Source organism: Ictalurus punctatus, chromosome 3 (genome assembly GCF_001660625.3).
Source record: "Ictalurus punctatus breed USDA103 chromosome 3, Coco_2.0, whole genome shotgun sequence".
In the NCBI taxonomy this organism is placed as follows: Eukaryota; Metazoa; Chordata; class Actinopteri; order Siluriformes; family Ictaluridae; genus Ictalurus; species Ictalurus punctatus.
Genome location: NC_030418.2, coordinates 22,677,654 through 22,697,136, shown reverse-complemented (window position 1 = coordinate 22,697,136; position 19,483 = coordinate 22,677,654). Strand labels below are relative to the sequence as shown.

The 19,483-nt window shown below is 37.9% G+C and overlaps 1 protein-coding gene across 4 annotated transcripts in view; it reads right to left on the bottom strand.

The window, feature by feature from the left end:
* Nucleotides 1-319: 319 nt before the first annotated feature.
* vcla (vinculin a) overlaps nt 320-19,483 on the bottom strand; it is a 49,655-nt gene continuing 30,491 nt past the window's right edge. The window contains exons 7-22 of one of the 4 annotated variants that reach the window (XM_017463737.3): nt 18,664-18,757; nt 18,003-18,150; nt 16,885-17,038; nt 15,170-15,345; nt 14,633-14,823; nt 12,585-12,784; nt 11,543-11,671; nt 11,229-11,378; nt 10,568-10,676; nt 8,807-9,109; nt 8,585-8,709; nt 8,290-8,475; nt 5,678-5,869; nt 4,525-4,728; nt 3,408-3,512; nt 320-3,323 (exon numbers count right to left, since the gene is read on the bottom strand). In XM_017463737.3, the coding sequence (XP_017319226.1) occupies nt 3,177-3,323; nt 3,408-3,512; nt 4,525-4,728; nt 5,678-5,869; nt 8,290-8,475; nt 8,585-8,709; nt 8,807-9,109; nt 10,568-10,676; nt 11,229-11,378; nt 11,543-11,671; nt 12,585-12,784; nt 14,633-14,823; nt 15,170-15,345; nt 16,885-17,038; nt 18,003-18,150; nt 18,664-18,757 (2,613 nt within the window). In that variant the 3' untranslated portion in view covers nt 320-3,176. The remainder of the gene's footprint in view (nt 3,324-3,407; nt 3,513-4,524; nt 4,729-5,677; nt 5,870-8,289; nt 8,476-8,584; nt 8,710-8,806; nt 9,110-10,567; nt 10,677-11,228; nt 11,379-11,542; nt 11,672-12,584; nt 12,785-14,632; nt 14,824-15,169; nt 15,346-16,884; nt 17,039-18,002; nt 18,151-18,663; nt 18,758-19,483) is intronic. The other 3 variants (XM_017463738.2, XM_017463739.3, XM_017463740.3) reach the window with 3 other exon arrangements.

Genomic DNA, 19,483 nt, shown 5'->3' with positions numbered 1-19,483 from the left:
TTGTTTATATATAATATAATATAATTAGAGAGAGAGATAAATATATAGATATATACAGATAAATATATATAAATATATATATATATATATATATATATATATATATATATATATATATATATATATATATATATATATATATATATATATATAGATATATAGATGTATATATATATATATATATATATAGATGTATATGTATAGATAGATATTTGTTAGAGACATACTGTCGAAAATGAATGCATTGGATACATGTCTCTGCTTGTAGTATTTCGATGCCATGGTACATTTTAATAATTGCAGGTATCTAAATTAAACATTCAAGTCAAGAATAATTTTATTAATCTGAGGCACAGCAGATGTTTAGGGGACACTAAAACCAAAACCAACAGTAGTGTCATCTATACATTCATACATCGTATACTTCTTGACCTGAAACATGCTATTACAAACATACAAAATTCAGCCTTGTAAACACTCACAATGAGGCACCAATCATTTCTCTAAACACATTCATGACTTCTAGAAATAAGTGTAATTTATATATATATATATATATTTATATATATATATATATATAGGCAGTGCATCTTCCGCGTCATATTAAACTGTGTGAACAAGCCACCTGGGTCTTGTGTAATCGTTACCCACATATTCCAAACACATTAAAATTAATCAAAAATATTTCTTAAAAGGGTGCCAAGTAACATTTTTGGATTTTAGAGACACTGGGTCGCCTGGGAACAAAAAGTCCGGTGTCACCTTGGCAACTATGAAAAAGGCTTTTTTTATATATATATATTTTATAAATTGAGTAATCAATGTAAAGGTAGTGAAAAAATGCAGCATACACAAAGATTTGAGAAAAGCAGGACATTTCAGACCAAAATCGATCAGCTGCATTAGCAAGGTGTAGCGTTACTTTATATATTATATATTATAACTTTGACTTCATTTCCTTACAGCCATAACAATAATTCTACCACGTCGCTGGTTGCTCAGAAGGCGTATTTTCTATAACAGCAGCTCTGACAGTTGTGCTGACTGCAAGGCAAAGCACAAATGTCTATTAATGTACTCATTCAAATATGTTACAGTTTCTATAGCAACAGCTCTTTTAGAAGGAACTTGTATGGTGGGCACACCACATAATCTAAACCTAATAATAAGCTGATTTAAAAAATGTATAATTGTTGATATTTTGAAGCTTTTTATAAGGAGCTGTTTATTTTTGTATGTTTATGGAAGGAGTCTCATGTGCTTTGTAGCAGTCAGTACGTTTTCTGCAATAAGAAAGTCTTTAAGAGAGAGTACATTGTGCTTTTCAGTTCCTCCGTAAAATGACAAGTGGGACAAGTGTAGGCAGGCTATAATATTTCAAGCTGTTATATGTGATAATAGGAACTAACTTGATTTGTTCATGTTCCAGAACATCTAATGTAACTATAAATGTAGAAAAAAAAATGTTTCATTCATTTACGAATGAATGAAACATTTGAATTGTCAGCTAATTGCTGTGGTTTAAGAGGAGCAAAACACTTTGTTATAGGAAAATAATCAACTTTGGGGAGTGCAACCCGTCACCCCATAATTGATTATTTTCCAATGACAACATGCACCAAGTGTTTTATTCTTTACTTATAAAACAACAGGTGACAATGATTTTAATGGTCAATGTTGAAATGTCTTGCTACTAGAAATAAATCTTTCATTCTGATAAAAGCAGCAAATGTTCTCATTTCCACAATGTATATTTGATTACATCTCTTTCAGGTGATAACTCCCTGAGTTTAAAAAAAAAAAACAACAACTGATTTTAAGGACTATTTTAATACATTTGCATGTAGAGTTTACATGCATCTTGATTATGCATTACTTAGATTATGCATCTTGAACAGTTGTATGAAAGAATTATTATTTGACAGTTTCTTTTTAACAGACCTGGCTTTTAATTTGAAGTTTTTTGTCCAGCCTGCAGGAAAATAGAGGATGTTCCATAAGAAGTGAAGAACCATGAGAGCTCAATGACCTTTGTCCAAACAGACGTTCTGTGTATTATGCTGCAATTTTTTACTAGCTCTACATTTATACTTCTCAAAATGTCAATATAGAGGTAGTTATGTATATATGTAGCGTTTTTGTACATGGTGATGTCAAGTTCAAAAGAGCCAGGTCTAGAGTACGGATTATTTCAAAATAAGACTGACTTTGATGTTTATATGATGCTGACTGGAAATAACTGTTGCATGGATTGTGCTTCAGAGATTCATCTTAACTTTCTGACCATAATGAGGTCATTTCACAATGATTAAATCTTTCTACAGTGGTCAGCAAATACACACACACACACACACACACACACAAGCTATTTTAAGTGGTGAGCACTGAGTGGTGGCATGGTTTAAACGTAATCCAAAGTTCAGTAAAGCTCAAATACATTAAAGTTATATTTATTTCTTCAGACAGTGCTAAGATTATAGAAGTAGAACTACAACTAACAGAATCTTTGGTGTCAATTTGTGAGGCAACCAGCAAAAAAAAAAAAAAATCGTTGCGACATCAATCATATCCTTTCTGTAAATATAGGCTAAATAACAAAGCTTCATTAAAAGGTGAATTAATACCTAATCCAATCAGCGCATGTGAGTAAAGCTAAAAACGTTCTCGAGTTACGCGTTTCATTTACTGAAATGTATAATTAATAATCAGGTGTAGACAGCGTTAAGAAATATAAATATATACACTCTCAATATGAAAACCTTATGACCTCATGAGAGAGGTGTTCACAAGGTTGACTCATAGTCCTTCAATACAAAATAGAAAAAGGAAAAAAAACCTCTTCATGCAAAAAATATATATATATATATACCTGAAATTTGGATCAGTTCATGAAACCCAACATACCAAAAATATATATTTAAAAACTCTTCATCCTATATAGTCCTACTTTTTAAACATAGTGAGAGATAAAGGGACAAGAGCAAACCTTAAGAACCATAACCACAAAAAAATGATAATAATTCCTTCACAAAGCAAAGAGTGAGGCATGAACTCATAACATTTATGATCAGTGTCCATCAGTGTAACATGTCGTTTCGATTTCGCGCTCCGTTAGGCCACTAGATCTTAGTGTTCTAAAAGGCAAGACTAAGAACATGACGGAAGAAACTGGTGCTTTACTGGTACCAGGGGGTCTTTCTGACCCAGCGGAGAGTAAACCCTGCATCTGTACGGATTTTAATGGAGGCTGCCTCGGCCTCTCTCACCGTCTCCTTCACTGACTGCATCAGGTTCTGTGCGTTGTGGACCAGCATCTCAGTAGCCTTCATGGAGCACAATCACATGATCAGCTTTATTGAATGCCGCTGAAGGGATATTTAAAATAGTGATATCTGATTAACTCTCACCTGCTCTGATTCTTCCTCGCTGATGTTAGTGCGTCCCAGCATGGTGGCCTTCACCGTGGACAGAATCTTCAGCTGAGTGCTGATGGTAGGGATCCGCTCACACACCTGAGCCACAAAGCACATACAGTAAGCACACGTGGGACTGAAGAATAACAATGTCCAAAGTACCTTCAGACGTAAAGAATTGTTTGGTTGAAATGTTTCTCATAAACGTTACTGGATTTAGGATCTTGTTCAATCCATATAAGAAACTCTACGAAGTCCATATTCGTATAGCTTTATAACAATGCTTAAAAGTTTCTTAAAAGCCTTTTTAGAAGCTCCAACAATGCCTCATAAAGCTCTATTAATATTCTATAAATAACTCTTAATTCCCGATCAATCATAATCATGGTGTAATGCACGGGTCACTATTAATTAGATATTATGTCATGTGCTGTACTGAATCACATTTTATAACTAATAATGAGCTGGGAATGATTATAAAGCAACTGAAATACATATTATTATCAATTATAAAAACACATGATGCACATTTCAAATGTAAGAACTGGTAAATCCTTACCAACAAAGAATTATAAGAGTTTTAATGATTTAAGAGCTATAACAACTGAAGAATATAGGCTTCATAGACAGTGTTAACATTATACTTGGTCTATTTATAGTTCTGACTTCATGAGATTGTAGTGTCTTTCATGAATGTGCCTTATTATAAATACTTTTGTTCCTCTTTTAATCTTTCATAGTAAAACACTTTTCATTTTGAGCTCTGCGCTCTATCCATCCATCCATCCATCCATCCATTTTCGATGCCGCTTATCCTACACGGGATAAGCGAGGCCTGGAGCCTATCCCAGGGAACTCAGGCTAGGACCATTTGGAAATGCAAATCAGGCTACAGCGCATGTCTTTGGACTAGGTGAGGAAACCCCTGAGGCACAGGGAGGGCATGCAAACTCTGCACACATAGGGCGGGGGCGGGATTCAAACACTCGACCCCTGGAGGTGCGAGGCATATGTGCTAACCACTAAGCCACCATAAGCCCCCCCACCAGTTTCTATAAATAATGATTATTATAATTAGAACACAAGACTAAGGAGATGTGTCCATACTGACCTGCAGTAGGTTGGTGCGAATGCGTTTGTCAGTACACTGTTTAGCCACCTCTTTAGCCAGCCGCGTGACCTCATCAGAGGCCTTGGCGATGTCTTTAGCACATTGGATCAGAGCGCGCTTGTTGCCGCTGCCTCCACGCACCAGACGTGACATTTCAGCCATCAGCAAGGCCATTCTCTTAGCTGCTGCAATAATATCATTACCCTGAGGAAAAACAAGACCCAGGCGATTTCTAAAAAAAGGCATGATGGATGGATCATGCAACCTGAGTGGAAAATCAGATTAGATAATATAAAACCAAGTGAGTGATAGATTTAAAACCATATAATGCATCAAGTTACATCTAAGGTAACATTCTGTCATATTTCAATTCTGTGGAATAGCATTGTGTCTTTAATTTATTCTACACCTTAATGCTGCAGTGCTGTGTTCACAAAAGGGTTAGACAGACCAAAGTGTTAATCACAGATTCATCCATTGCAATTCCATTCCTGCATCATGCCTTATATGAAATTAGTAACAGTCAGCTAGTAAACATACATAACCTTATAACAGTTCATGAAAAAGGATAAGGACATCAGTTCATATCCAGTTGGAGACTCCAAACCTGAGACTCATGCTATAACACTTGTCTTCAAAAAACAAACATTTTAATGACTGTAGAAGGAGTTCAAGACGTGCACATGACCTTGTCGAGTTCATACACATTGCACTAGTGTGTTAATTTAGTTGGTTAGAATAAAAGCAAGTATAAAAGAAAAGAAAAAAAAACAGGCAGGTGTCATGACTTCATCACAGTGTGACCCTGAAGTCATTGGGAAACTGTCATCGTTGGCTTCACATGTTGGCAAAAGCTGAGTGACTGACAGCACAGACTGAGTGAACGGCTCCTCTGTCAAACCAGTCCAGAGGCGTGACAAGCAGAAAAAAAAATAAAAGAGCAGCGATGGACTTGTGAAGCAAGTATCAGTTTATCAAAGAAATGCACAACAAACTCGCCATTCATAGAACTTTCATAGGCAACCTCAGCAGCAGTAAAATTACACTGGACCCAAATGTGATGCAGCAGCAGCAGCTGGTTTGTATGTTCCCATAGTCACATCTGGGTGCAGAACAGATGCTGCAGCCCCTCAGGGCCCGGAAGCACAAGTACCTTACTGGACCACTTGCGAGCTTCCTGGTGCAAGGACTGGGCAGCAGCCAGCATGGACTGGTTAACGGGCTGATTGGAGGGCATTAAGAGCAGTTCAGGCTCGTAATCGTCCTCGTTGTCTGTGAACTCGTCCTCATCGTCTATATCTACGTCCGCCGCAGCGGTCACAAAACGCTCGTCTGTCGCGTCGGGCTGGGGGAGGGGAGGAGGAGGGAGAGGAGGAGGAGGGAAAGAGGGATAGCAGTGTGGAGAAAGGAGGAGAGAGTTAGTATGAGAGGCACTGGATGGAGATGGAAATCTATTGAATAGGAGAGGAGAAAGGGTGAGACGAGAGGGAGACATGGGGTTTAGGGACAGGAAGGCAGAGGTAGCATTGTGGTCTTGTTGGATAAGCTAGCAGGAATGTTACTGCACACAGATTGCTCTAAAATCAGGCTGAAGCACTCAGCGTTTTCTATTCTCATCTACAAAAACTGGTCTTTGTGTTGCTATATGCAAAACTAGAAGAGAATAATTGAATTCAATTAATGTAGTCTCTCTGCTCCTTTTTTTTTTTTTTTTTTTTTTTTTTTTTTTTAGTAAAAACAAAACAGTTAAGGAAAATTGAATACATTTATATTTTAAACACTCTACAGTCCCCTCTGAAACTATTGGAATAGCAAGGTCAATTCAATTGTTTTTTTCTGTTGACTGAAGACATTTGGGTTTGAGATGAAAAGATGAAGATGAGATACATCTAATCTAAATAAAAGTATTCATAACCACCCAATTTTTAGGTGAGCAAAAATATTGGAACACGCGACTGACGGGTGTTTCTTGTTACTCGGGTGTGTCCTATTAGATTGATTGTTTAAACAATAAATAGTTTTGAATGTCTACTTTGGTTTTAGCCTTCAGTGTTTCACCTGTGAAGACTGCATTTGTTATTAAAAAAGGATAAGTCAACATGAAGATTAGAGGGCTGTCTATGGGAGAAAAGCAAGCCATTTTGGAGCTGAGAAAATCAATCAGAGGCACTGCACAAACATTGGGCATGGCCAATACAACAATTTGGAATGTACTGAAAAAGAAAGAAACCACTGGTGTACTGCGCAACAGACACTGAATGGGTCGGCCAAGGAATGCAACAACAGCTGAAGACAAACATTGAGAGCTGTGAACAACCTCCACAGGTCAGGGGTGAAGGTATCACAATCCACCATTTGAAGAAGACTTTGAGAGCAGAAATATAGAGGACATACCACAAGATGCAAACCACTCATCAGCAGCAAGACTCAGAAGGCCAGATTGGAATTTCGCAAAGAAATACAGAGCTGTTCTGGAACCAAGATTAACCTCTAGCAAAGTTATGGAAAGGCCAAAGTGTGGAGAAAGAAAGGATCTGCTCATGATCCAAAACATACGAGCTCATCTGTGAAACATGGTGGAGGTAGTGTCATGGCTTGAGCTTGCATGGCTGCTTCTGGAAAAGGATGGTCTGATACAGAAGCCTCTATTGTTTATGTTAGCTATAAATACCAGGAAATAAAAGCTGAAATCTTAAACTCTTGTCTCATATCCATCTTTTGATCTCAAATCCTTTTGTCTTTGGTGTATAGCACAAATGAATTGACCTTGCCGTTCCAGTAGTTTTAGAGCAGACTGTGTATTGTAAATTAGTAAAATATTTGGCATTTAAAATAAGAAAAAAGAGGCAAACTGCTCTGAAAGCATGCTAATAGATTAATAGCTTCTAGACATTTTTTTTTTAGACATGACCTGAGTAGCAGCATGATGCAAAAGTATATTTTCACCACCACCAGCCAAAATAAAATGCAAATACAAAACCAATTCTGCACCTGGGGAATAAGATTTGTCCACAAGCATTCATGAAATTATTTAACCTCCAACAAAATTCCAATAGAATATGCAATATAGCGACTCCGCTTTGCCTTTGTTCTTTCAAAGTTTACAGATTCTCAGTTCAGGCCTTAAAAAGACAGGGATTGTGAGCAGAAGTGAACAAAAAAAGACAAATGAAAACAAATGATTTTATATTGCTCAATAAATATTCATGCACGTCGGCTCTTTTGGTACTGATACACTCTTTTGGTAGTGATTCAATAGTAATAATAAAACGGTCTCTTCGTTTGTCCACTGAGGATAAAATATGAAAACAAGATAAATGTAAATCATTTACAAAATGGACCAAAGCTGGAAACACTTCCTGTCCAAAGCTGGAAATAAAATGGTTATTACGGTAACAAAAGGTTAGACATTAATATGTTCATTAAAGGCAAGCAAACACCTTTTGTAGATGACAGTTTCCATGTCTTCACTGAAATTGGAATCATCTGAATGATCTGATTTTCCAAATTTCAGGGTTAGAAATAAAATAAAGAAAAGACGTCCATTTTGATCCAACAGCGTGTCTCTGCACCAGTGCGAAATTCAAGACATGTCTACATGACTTTCTGGTATGTGCAATACTGTACTGTCTTAAAATGTAAATATTAAACATTTCATTTTTTTAGTTTCCTCAAACCACATTTTACAGCACGACTTGAGAAGCCTTAAAACCAAACAGAAACCACAAACGTGCTTTTAAGGTGACACACATTAAGAAGACTCACCTTACTAGACCACTTGCGGGCTTCGTCGTGTAGTTGCCTGGCGGCCACCATCATCGGCTCGCTCACCATCTCCCCGGCCTTCTGTTCAGGGAACTCCTCGTCCTTCTCCTCAGGAGGAGGAGGTCTGGGGGGAGGAACTTCTCCCTCTGGCAGCGGTGGTTTCGGAGGAGCCTGTTCATCATTTACCTGACACACAGGACAGAAGCGCTGTTTGAGCGAAATATTTTGTAGTGTTCAGAAAAACAATGCCGCATTAATGACTAAGGAGAAGACATGGCAAAGCTGCAGCACTAACATGCAGCTGATCCAGATCTGGAGGAGGAGGAGGGAAGTCAGGTTCCTGAGGGTGGAAGGCTTCTCGGACTTTCCCAACAGCAGACAGAATCCTGTACGCTGAGTCCAGAAAGCTTTTTTGAAGACCTGCTCAAGAGCAACAGGACATTTTATTTGGATTAGAAACCACAAGACGAATAAACATGCTCTATAAGGCTTGTGATGAAAGACCAAACCTCTTCACCTGGATTCTGGATGTTTCCTGCTACAGCCTTGGCATCAATAACCATGGGCGAAATTGTTTTGCTCAGTTCGTCTGAGGCTGCTTTCACCATCTCTCTGAATTTAGGGTCTTCAGAGTTCTCCACTTCTCTCTTAGCCACCAGGAGTATCCGGTTAGCCCGTCTGGCAATGCTAGTGGCTCCAGCTACCAGCATCTGGGGCTGAACGTTCGCCATAGCCACACGGCACTTATCGATGTCTTTTTTGATGGCTTCTTCTGAGGCATCCAGGAGGGATTTAGTGTCAATAGCCTCATCTACCAAACCTGAGACAGGGGAGAAGGAAGACAGTTTAATATATACAATGGATATGATTTTACTTAACTAACTCTTACTGGAATCCCTTGTAGTGCATTATAGGGGTGGACTATAAAACAAATAATATATCATATATATCATAATATATGAAAAATCATATCACAATTCTTACACGATATGAATCACAATATACAGTAAAGGTTAGCTAACAAACTGAAGAATTTTTTATTTTATTTTTTTTACATAATGTCTACAAAAATACACGTATTTTACATTTTTATATTATTACTTTGCTTAGAAAAAATCAAATACATTTTAGCTGAAAAGGAGAAAAACAAGTCTGTAAAAATGTTTACATTTAAAGATTCATTTCAAAACAGTACAACATTTTAAAATCACATCAGTGACTTCCAATCAGTTTGTAATTATTATTATTATTATTATTATTATTATTATTATTATTATTATAAAAAGAACATTTTAATAAAAAGGTATCACAATATACACAGTATCTCAGAAAAGCATATAGTGACATCATGTATCAGAATTGTGATATTATATCATCATATTGCCCAGCTCTTATACATTGTACACTCTCAGAAATAAAGGTACGGAACTGTACTTTTCCTTGTTGCTGGTGTTTTACCACCACGGAGACAGGATTTGTACTTTTAATATTTATCCTTTACTTGGGAAGGTACATGCGGTGTACCTTTAATTAGCTTTTAGAATAAACTTGAAAGATGCACGAGTGGTCCTTAATGTGGAAGAACAGAAAGAGGAAGGAAGAGGAGGAAGAAGAGAAGCTTTATTGTCACTGTAACATGTACAACGACAATTCATTTGGCAACACTGATATAAACATTAAATAATTTTTAAAGTTTACTATATTTCACGTTTCCAGGTGAGAGATCCATACTAAAGGTACAGAAGATGTACACTTGATGGTTCCACCCAAGTGACAAAGAAAACTTTGGTACCTTTATGTCTAAGAGTATACTGTCACATACTATTTACACATGGTCTACTATTAACTATAGCAATACACGGTTTATATCATATAACGTGTAGTAGACCTATAGTACTACCATTTTTATTTTAATAGACTCTCAAAAAGGGGTAGTAAACTGTACCTTTCCTTGTCACTGGGGTGCTATCCTCAAGGGTACATCTTTTATACCTTTAGTATGCATCTTTTACCTAGAAAGGTGCACGTGGTGTACTTTCAAAGCTTTAGTCTAAAAAGTAATTACAGCTCCATTAATCTATCTTTAACCACTACTTCAGAAAGGTGAACTATATCCAGATTTCCAGGTGAAAGATGCATGTTAAAGATATTTTTAAAAAATAAGCGTCCCACCCCAGTGACAAGGAACAGTACAATTCAGTACAATTTTTAACTGAGAGTGTATATTATACTGTAAGTAGTACATTAAATATGTAAACTAAGCAAACGTTCTGCATACCAGTCATTTTTTCAATATTGTCAATCCACTGGTTTTTCATGGTCTCAAAATGTTCGTACGCTGCCTGGTTTCCAGGGTTCTTGAGCAAAATACGTGCAGCAGAAGTAACCTGTGCAGGACAATTAAAAAAAAAAAAGTCCAAACAAATGTCTAGCTTCACACTAAACATCACATCCAATTCAAATTGCGATCAGCGAAAGTCCCCATTATTACAGAATAGTAAGAAATAACCCACAATTACAATGGTTTTTGTTGCCTGATCCACTTGTATCAGCACCATGCTCAAAAACATGACACTAGTCTGTCAGTCAGCGTCACCGCTGTGCTGAGAAATCATATCTGGCCCTATGTTGATCCCTGTCCATTAGTGGACAGGGTGGACAGCAACAGATGGGCTCCTGTCATTGAAAATTCATGGAACTGGACACCTACAATGTGCACCTATATGCTTGGTTAACCTAATAAAATGGCCAGTGAGTGTAGCAACTGTGAGTATAAATGGGTCTCTATCTTGGCCAATGGTTAAATATCAAATCTGTCACTCTTGCCAATATACACAGGAGCAGAATGTAATGTTCTCTCTCTCTCTCTCTCTCTCTCTCTCTCTCTCTCTCACACACACACACACACACACAGTCCCAGTGGTGACCCTTCTACATACCTGAGGTGTTAACTCCCTGGCTGACTTCACTGTTGCCTGGATCCCTTCCACTGTACTCTTATTGGCTGTCCCTACAGCAGCAGCTTTCTCTGCTGTGGCCCCCAGCCTGTTAGCATGATTCTCAAAGTTAGATGCTCTTTCATCAAAGACCTGTGCAAGAAAGAAAGAAAAACATTGTGCATGCTAGGTACCTTGCCCATTTCTAGCCATCCACCACTGAGTAACAGATCAATAATAATAAATAATAATAATAAAAAAAAAACGTCAACTCTTTAGTGCCATATGTCTATGTAGTTAATGCGTGTTTCACACACCTCGTCCCGGTTGGGAGCCTCGGGTGGAGCTGTAGCTGCCACAGCTAGAAGCTTGATTGGAGTCGTAGTATCACTAAATACATCAGAGACCTCCTGAGTCATTGCCTCCTGCATCTTTGCTTTCAAATCCTGAAAACAGAATAATGTTTGAAATGAAACAAATCAGTAATGTATAAAATAATGGTACAATGTAAATATATTCCAAACAAATGACTAGGTAATAAGAATAATTAGGTAATAACAGTGACAATAGCTACCAGAAGATGGCGCTGCTTAATCATACAAGGAGATTTTATTTGCCACTATTGCCTCAGGCTCAATCAGGGTCTAAATCTACATCCCGATTTCAGTAAAGCTGCTTTTTGTCAATGTCTATTGTTAAATGTGCTCTACAAATAAAGATGAAGTGAACTGAATTAGATCAGGCATTCAGAGTGTGCCTCTAATGACTGGTTTTACTGTACTGTTGTAGATTGTGACCAGATTTGCTGTAGTGTTGTAGACTGTGACCAGACTTGCTGTAGTGTTGTAGACTGTGACCAGATTTGCTGTAGTGCTGTAGATTGTGATCAGCTTTGCTATAGTGTTGTAGATTGTGACCAGATTTACTGTACTGTTGTAGATTGTGACCAGATTTGCTGTAGTGCTGTAGATTGTGATCAGCTTTGCTATAGTGTTGTAGATTGTGACCAGATTTGCTGTACTGTTCTATGTAGATTGTGACCAGTTTTATTGTACTGCTGTAGACTGTGACCAGACTTGCTGTACTGTTGTAGATTGTGACCAGATTTGCTGTACTGTTCTATGTAGATTGTGACCAGTTTTATTGTACTGCTGTAGACTGTGACCAGACTTGCTGTACTGTTGTAGATTGTGACCAGATTTGCTGTACTGTTCTATGTAGATTGTGACCAGTTTTATTGTACTGTTGGAGATTATGACCCGATTTACTGTACTGTATTGCACAGCATGTTTTATAGTCTGTAACTGCAGCTTCTGTTTACTCAGGTCTAAAGGCCAATTCTGCCTTTGTTCCTCTTACTTTAAGAGCATCAAGGAGTTGAGCAGCTACGGCACGACCCTGAGGACTTTCTCCCTCTCCCCGAGCAGCCAGGTCACACAGCTGCATCATCAGCTGCTCCGCACGCTCACACTTCGCCAGCAGCTCCTGCCTGTACGGCCCTGGAAGAGAGTTAGCCAGTCTGCGGCCTTCTGCTATCAGCCCACGGATAGCAGCCTGACCTAAACACAGACAGGCAGAGACAGACAGTGACAGACAGACAGACAGAGACAGACAGAGATACAGACAGGAAGACACAGAGACAGAAAAAAAGTGGTGTCAGTATATTGGTTGGACATTATACACTTCAAGGCTCAGTAGGAGTTGCAAACATCAAATTCCCAAACACCGTCTCTGGAATGTACAGGTTTAAATATAGACGGGCAACCACTCAGGGGGAAATTAATAGCCGTGCACACTTACAATTAACCAAGTTACCGTGGTAACCTGCTCTACAAAAGTAAAATTCAATTAATCAAAGGTTAAATGAAATGTAACATAAAACGCTTTAATTCTTTTACACTTACACTCTTTCAATGGACAATATCATTGACCATTAATATTGCATTTATTGCAATTAACTTGTAAAGTAGTGCAGTAGAGAGAGGATACGGTGTGTCAATCAGAAATCATGAGCAGCAATGTTCAGATGTCATATCTGTGACAATAACCCTGACATCTTCAGCTCATGTTATCCATTTTTCTCTCAAAGTCAGGCAAAAATACATTAACTAACATTTCACCAGATTTCATTCAAACCCCTGCAAACCTCGCTTTTACTGTTTACAGCTGGTGTTTTGTAGACAGTTAACATAGTCCTAGGTGTATTTTCTTCCTTGTTAACAAATAAATTTACACAGCCCTCGTTACCTTTTAGGGAAATTAACAAGACATTATAAAATGATTGTTCTTACAGAATGCTAATACCCAGTATAAGAATATAAATCGCTGAACATGTATAAACGTAAAGTGATTGTGTGCCTAGTTCATGTTACGTTAAAACATTACTCCAAGGTTTACATGATAAGGGGCTGGTACAATAATGTGACTGGATACAAGTTTTGCTGTTCAAAATTTGAAGTAATGTAAACAAACAAAAAAAAGCATTCATTAAGACCTGAACAAATTAATATCCATTACCATCTGTTCATTTTTCTGGCCAACAGAAGGCCAGAGACACGGTGCTCGGACTTCGTTACACACAGATGTATATGTCACTTGATATGGCTTTGTCGTCCTTTGGGGTTTCTACAGTAAATAGTCCCAAATGAGCGGTCTCTTTCATTATAGCACAGCTGGCCCATCATTAGATACACAGATACCAAAGCACAGTTACACTACCTTCCAATGGCCGTGATTCAATTATACCAAAACAGAAAAAGGAAGACGTGGTAATATTACATTTCCATCACAATAATCATTACTACTAGATTTTTACCCATCTTTTTTAATCATAGCAAACCACAGCAATCAAATGACGTTCCCTTCAATGTCAGCATATAACATTTGTTTCTCCCATTATCTCTAGTTTTACAGTTTATATTAAACCTAGAGGTAATGGTGGTATTGTTTTTGAGTTTTCACAATAAAAGAGGGGTGTTAAATCCTAGGAGGCAGAAAGGAAACAGCAAAAAACGTAGCATACGTTGGTGGATGGGGTGGCTTGATACTAACATGCATCAATTTTGGAGAGAATGTAGGTCTAACATTTTTCAGATGTGCAACAGTGAGGAAACGTTTTTTGTGGCTGCTACAGAAATGAATAGGCTGAATTTTACTGATGTTTTGTCTTAACACTGCTTTATCTGGGAAAACAGGATATCTTATAATGCATTTGACTCAAGGTCGCAACTCCAACCAGTAGAAGTCAAAGAAAACACCCCCTCCATCTTCCAACTCGTTAACCTGGGATAGTCTACTCAACTAGGAGGTTTGTTCCCCATTTATAGGCTGATATCAATTCATTCATTCAGTTATGTGTTCATTCATACTTCACTTGTTCATTTATAACCGTCGGTAAGCGAGCTCACCAACTCCACGGTCATCCACATTGGGGTTGTTGATCCAGCGTTGAGCCTGCTCCATCTTGCCCTCCAGGGTCACAGCAGCCTTGGCTGGCCGCATGTTGGCTACAGCACGGTTGGTCTTGGCCTGTAGGTTCTGTAGAGCAGTGCCAATCTGTTTGGCCAGCAGTCTGGCTTCAGGAGTATCACCTTTACCCCTGAGGAACAGATTAATATGGCTCAGATCAGACAGCAAAGATAAATCAGAGGTGATCAAACATAGATAACTGCTGAGTAAACAAACACAATAATTAAACATATACGGTCTGCCCAAACTAATACAGAAGACCTGAAGGTATCACTCAAGTGTTATACAGTATACCTGAGTATACTGTATATCAAGCCTATATTAAAGAAACATACTACATATATTGTATTTCAAACAAACAGACTATCATATCAAGATCAATAATGTCAAGGTCACATTACTATATACAGCATTTTGCAAATCACTAGCCGACATCATTATCAATTCTCAGCATTTTCATGTTTTGGATAACGTACTGTCTGCGAAGTTCAGCGAGTTTGGCGGTGAGGCCAGCGATTTCACTAACAGATCGCAGAATGTCATCTCTCTCTTTGGGGTCCTCACACAGATCAGCGATGCGCTTGGCTTCGGCTAACAGAGCTCTGATATTTTCCTCTCCTTCAGGACCTCCATGAGGATCAGCCAGCCAGCTCTGCGCAAACACAGAGTGCTCACACAACACCAAGCTACACAGAAAAGTGGATCGACCCTGCATCTGCACATCTTCACTTCTAGCTGAGGTTTGAAAGTACACCACGATTAAAAAAAGCCTGAAATAGGTATACTATTAAAATTATATTTCAAAAAGTATATAACTGCATAACAGAAAGGTTTTTTGTTTAAATATAAATACCCTTTGAAACTCAGGGATGCATCATTGGATGACCTACACCCTACACTGATTAATTGCTGTTAGTTTCAATATAATTACTGAATAATTTATACCAATTAATAGAAAACCTGCTTTAAATAAATGAATAACAAGCAGAGACTTTAAGGTCTTAAGAACAAACACACCAGACATGAAAGAAAGAAAGCTTTATAAGAACTTAACATGACATATTATATGAAGCAGATACTGTGATATAAAAAGCATGAAAATGGTATATCAGTGTATGTATATGTAATTACATATTATATATATATATATATATATATATATATATATATATATATATATATATATATATACACACACACACACACACACACACACACACACACACATATATATATGCATATTATATTAAGCGTTAATAATAGAGAAAATTACATATACATACTGATATACCATATATATCTATATATATATATATATAAAATACGTAATGGGTAATGGATTTTTTTTTTCAGTGAACAGGAAGTTACATACCCTAATCAAATTCCCTAATCTCCTCTCCTTATCTGCATCCGTACTCATCTGAAGTCACACATCTCCCCAGGTTTCCTGTCTTCCCTTTCTTTGCATTTAGATTGTTATATATTGGTGCTGTTTTTCTAGTCAATATTGTTGTTCAGCACATAGACTGTTATATAATCATGTGCATTCATATAGTTATGAACTCATGCTGGTTCTCTGTCCTTTGATACGAGACGTCACACATAAATCTTTGATCCTGCTTTCCGTTTCGCATCTCCTGAATACTTGCAAGTCATGGAAGCCATAATTAATTTAACACCTACAGCAGCTCTGATCACAAGTTAGACGATGATCTGCCCTCTGAGTCATTTATGTGAATAGATTTTTTTTACTGTGTCTTGTGCCATAACTAGTATTACAACAGAATGGGAACTTTCTAAGAATGCCTCATGCATCATTTATCTTCAGTAACCAATCTATCCTGGTCAGAGTAAAGGATATGATGTTTATTTAGGAAAACACTGGGTGTGGAAGGAATACTCTCTTGATTGAATGTCCATCGCAGGGCATCCATGCACACATTCATTCGCACCTGGGGCAATTTCGAGCAACCAATCCACCTGAGTGCGTGTTTTTGGGAGCTGACAGAAAACTGGAGAACCTGGAGGAAATGCATGTGGACACACAGCGAGCACACAAAACTCCACACCAATAGTAACCCGATGTAAGGATCAAACCAGAAACCCTGGAGCTGTGAGGTATCAAAGCTTCCCGCTGCACCACGAGAAGTGTATGAATGTTTAACTGTGTGTTGCTGGCAAGCAATCTTACCTGAGCAGCATCTATCCTCTTAGCAATAGCCTGCTTAGCATTGCTCAGGGCCTCCAGTTTGCGAGCAGCATTCTCCACTTTCCCCACTAGGATGTCCAAACCCTGTGCCACCTGCTGGGCCTTCTGCATGCCCATGGGTGTAGGCCCCTGACCTCTGCAAAATCCCAATACATAAGATGCATTTTATGCCAGATACACAATAATTCAGAATATATTGTCAATGAACTAATAGTCACACAAGGATATAAAGGCGTCCAATGTGAGTATGATTCAAAAGCCATTTGTACAAAAATAGACATGGTCATAAAGGAGCTTTACAGAACTCTCTAATGAGTAAGCCAGAGGCAAAAGTAGCAAGGAAAAAAGCTCCCTGAGACAACATGAGGAAGAAACCTTGAGAGGAACCAGGCTCAAAAGGAAACCCATCCTTTTCTGCTAACACACAATAATATAATAATATAGATGTAAAGAGAAAAGACTACAGTAAGTGTGTTGAAAGGATGTTCAATATGAGCATATTGTCAAAAGTTCGATTATGTCATTATTACGAGAGTGAAATCTCACATTCGGACTACAGATCTAAAATTAAAGTGGCTACAAACACTGTGTAGAGAAATGCCTTTTTATTGCTTTTTGGGCCTAACCCTTTGCTGAGTGGAGGCAGTGGGCTGAATCAATGGCTGATTAGCCAGGGCTCAGGCTTTAATGTCCTTCAGTTCAACCTCTCTAATAAAGCCAGATCTTTGCTTATAATCTCAGGGCTATTGTTTTCACTTTCTGTGGCTCAGCCGTCTCCGTTTCTTTCACAATTCCTCTGCAATCCAGCATCACCTCACCCTATCTAGTAAAACTTTTGACAATAACAGTGTTCACATACACAATGTTCACATACAATGGCTGACTACAGGGAAGCCAAAGATGTCACCATTTATTGAAATATAATTACAAACCCTGGGATATAAATATATATATATATATATATATATATATATATATATATATATATATATATATATATATATATATATATATATATATATGTACTATGTTTATTATAAATACAATGTAGGTATTCATTTGAGCTTTTGCTCTCTTCTGGCTCCAGTGAAGGCCTGTACCTGAGTCGCACGTCTGACACCTGATCAGTCATCTGTCCCAACGTCTTAGTCGTTCCCAGGATTTCCCTTCTCTCCTTCCCGGCACACAGCTCTCCCACTTTCCCGGCCTCATCAAGAATCTGACGCAGAGCATGCTCGCCTGCTGCCCCTACACACACACACACACACACACACATGACTCAGTGTATATGCAGGCTAACACCACTACATGCTGTTCTCATTAATATGGAGAAAACAATACGTATACAATTACGTATTAGACTGACTGACTAGAGTTTTTTACAGTCTGTACTGACGTTAATAGAATGATTCAAATGTGGAACTGTATTAAATAAAGAGCTTATGTAATCCAACAGAACAGGTTTCAGAATAGGTTTCATACAACAAAAGTGAATAGGTATGCAATCACCACTTTTACATTTTTATTAGTAAAGCATTTTGGAAAACTATACTGATCTTCCCCCATTTCAATATGATGGGATATTTTGTGTAGATCCACAATATACTTATATATAATTCCAATTTAGCACTTTTTCAATTCCACTACAAAATGTGGAAATGTTCAAGGGGTGAATACTTATGCAAGGCATAGTACATAATCCCCAAGGTCAATGTTCACACTCTAGCAGAGAGCCTCTTTTGTGTTGGCCTGCTCACATACCTGGTAGACCATTAGGATCTTTGAGCCAGGCTTTAGCCTGATTCATCTTCGACTCAATCAGTGCCAGCGATCTCTTCATTGCTTCTGTGTCCTTCAGAGAGTGAGAGAAGAAACGACGGAGAGAGTGAAGGAAAGAAAGGCAAACATGAAAAGAACAATATAAAATGTCAGTATTTTATCGGTTGATAACGTTGTGAACATTATTACTATTACAAATTACAAAGTGGTCTGTGTGTGTTTTACAAAAAAAAAAAAAAAAAAAAGGGGGACTTTGTGCTTCTCGGTGGCCCTACATACACCTACACACACTTAAATACTGTACACTTATACACATAGGTGAAGGGGGCCACATAATCATCGCTTCACACATCAGTGCACCCACTCACACATTTAGAGGAAATTTCAAGCTTGTCTGGCTCACTGCCTCTGCCTGTGTTTCTGTGGCTCTCTGCTGCTCAGAACAGTCTGAACCATTAGCATGCTGGGATGTGCAATGACTTCACAGGAAGCAGTCAATTTTGGGTTGTCAGACTTATGACAAAGATGATAAGGTGTGAAGCACCAGCACAGCCATAGCAAGCTAGGTTTTTTGCTCAGTGTGCAAAATGAACATATAGTGCTAAATCATTTCGAATTCATACACCAGAAGAGGATGAAGTTATTAATTAATCACAGTCTGTAAAAAAAAAAAAAAGAAAAGAAAAAAAAAAGAACAACATTACGAGCCACAATGTGGGCTGTATGAAATAAAGTGATCAAATCTAAGCTACACACATGTATCTCCGTTCAGTAAGACATAAATACAACCGCCCCTTCATCT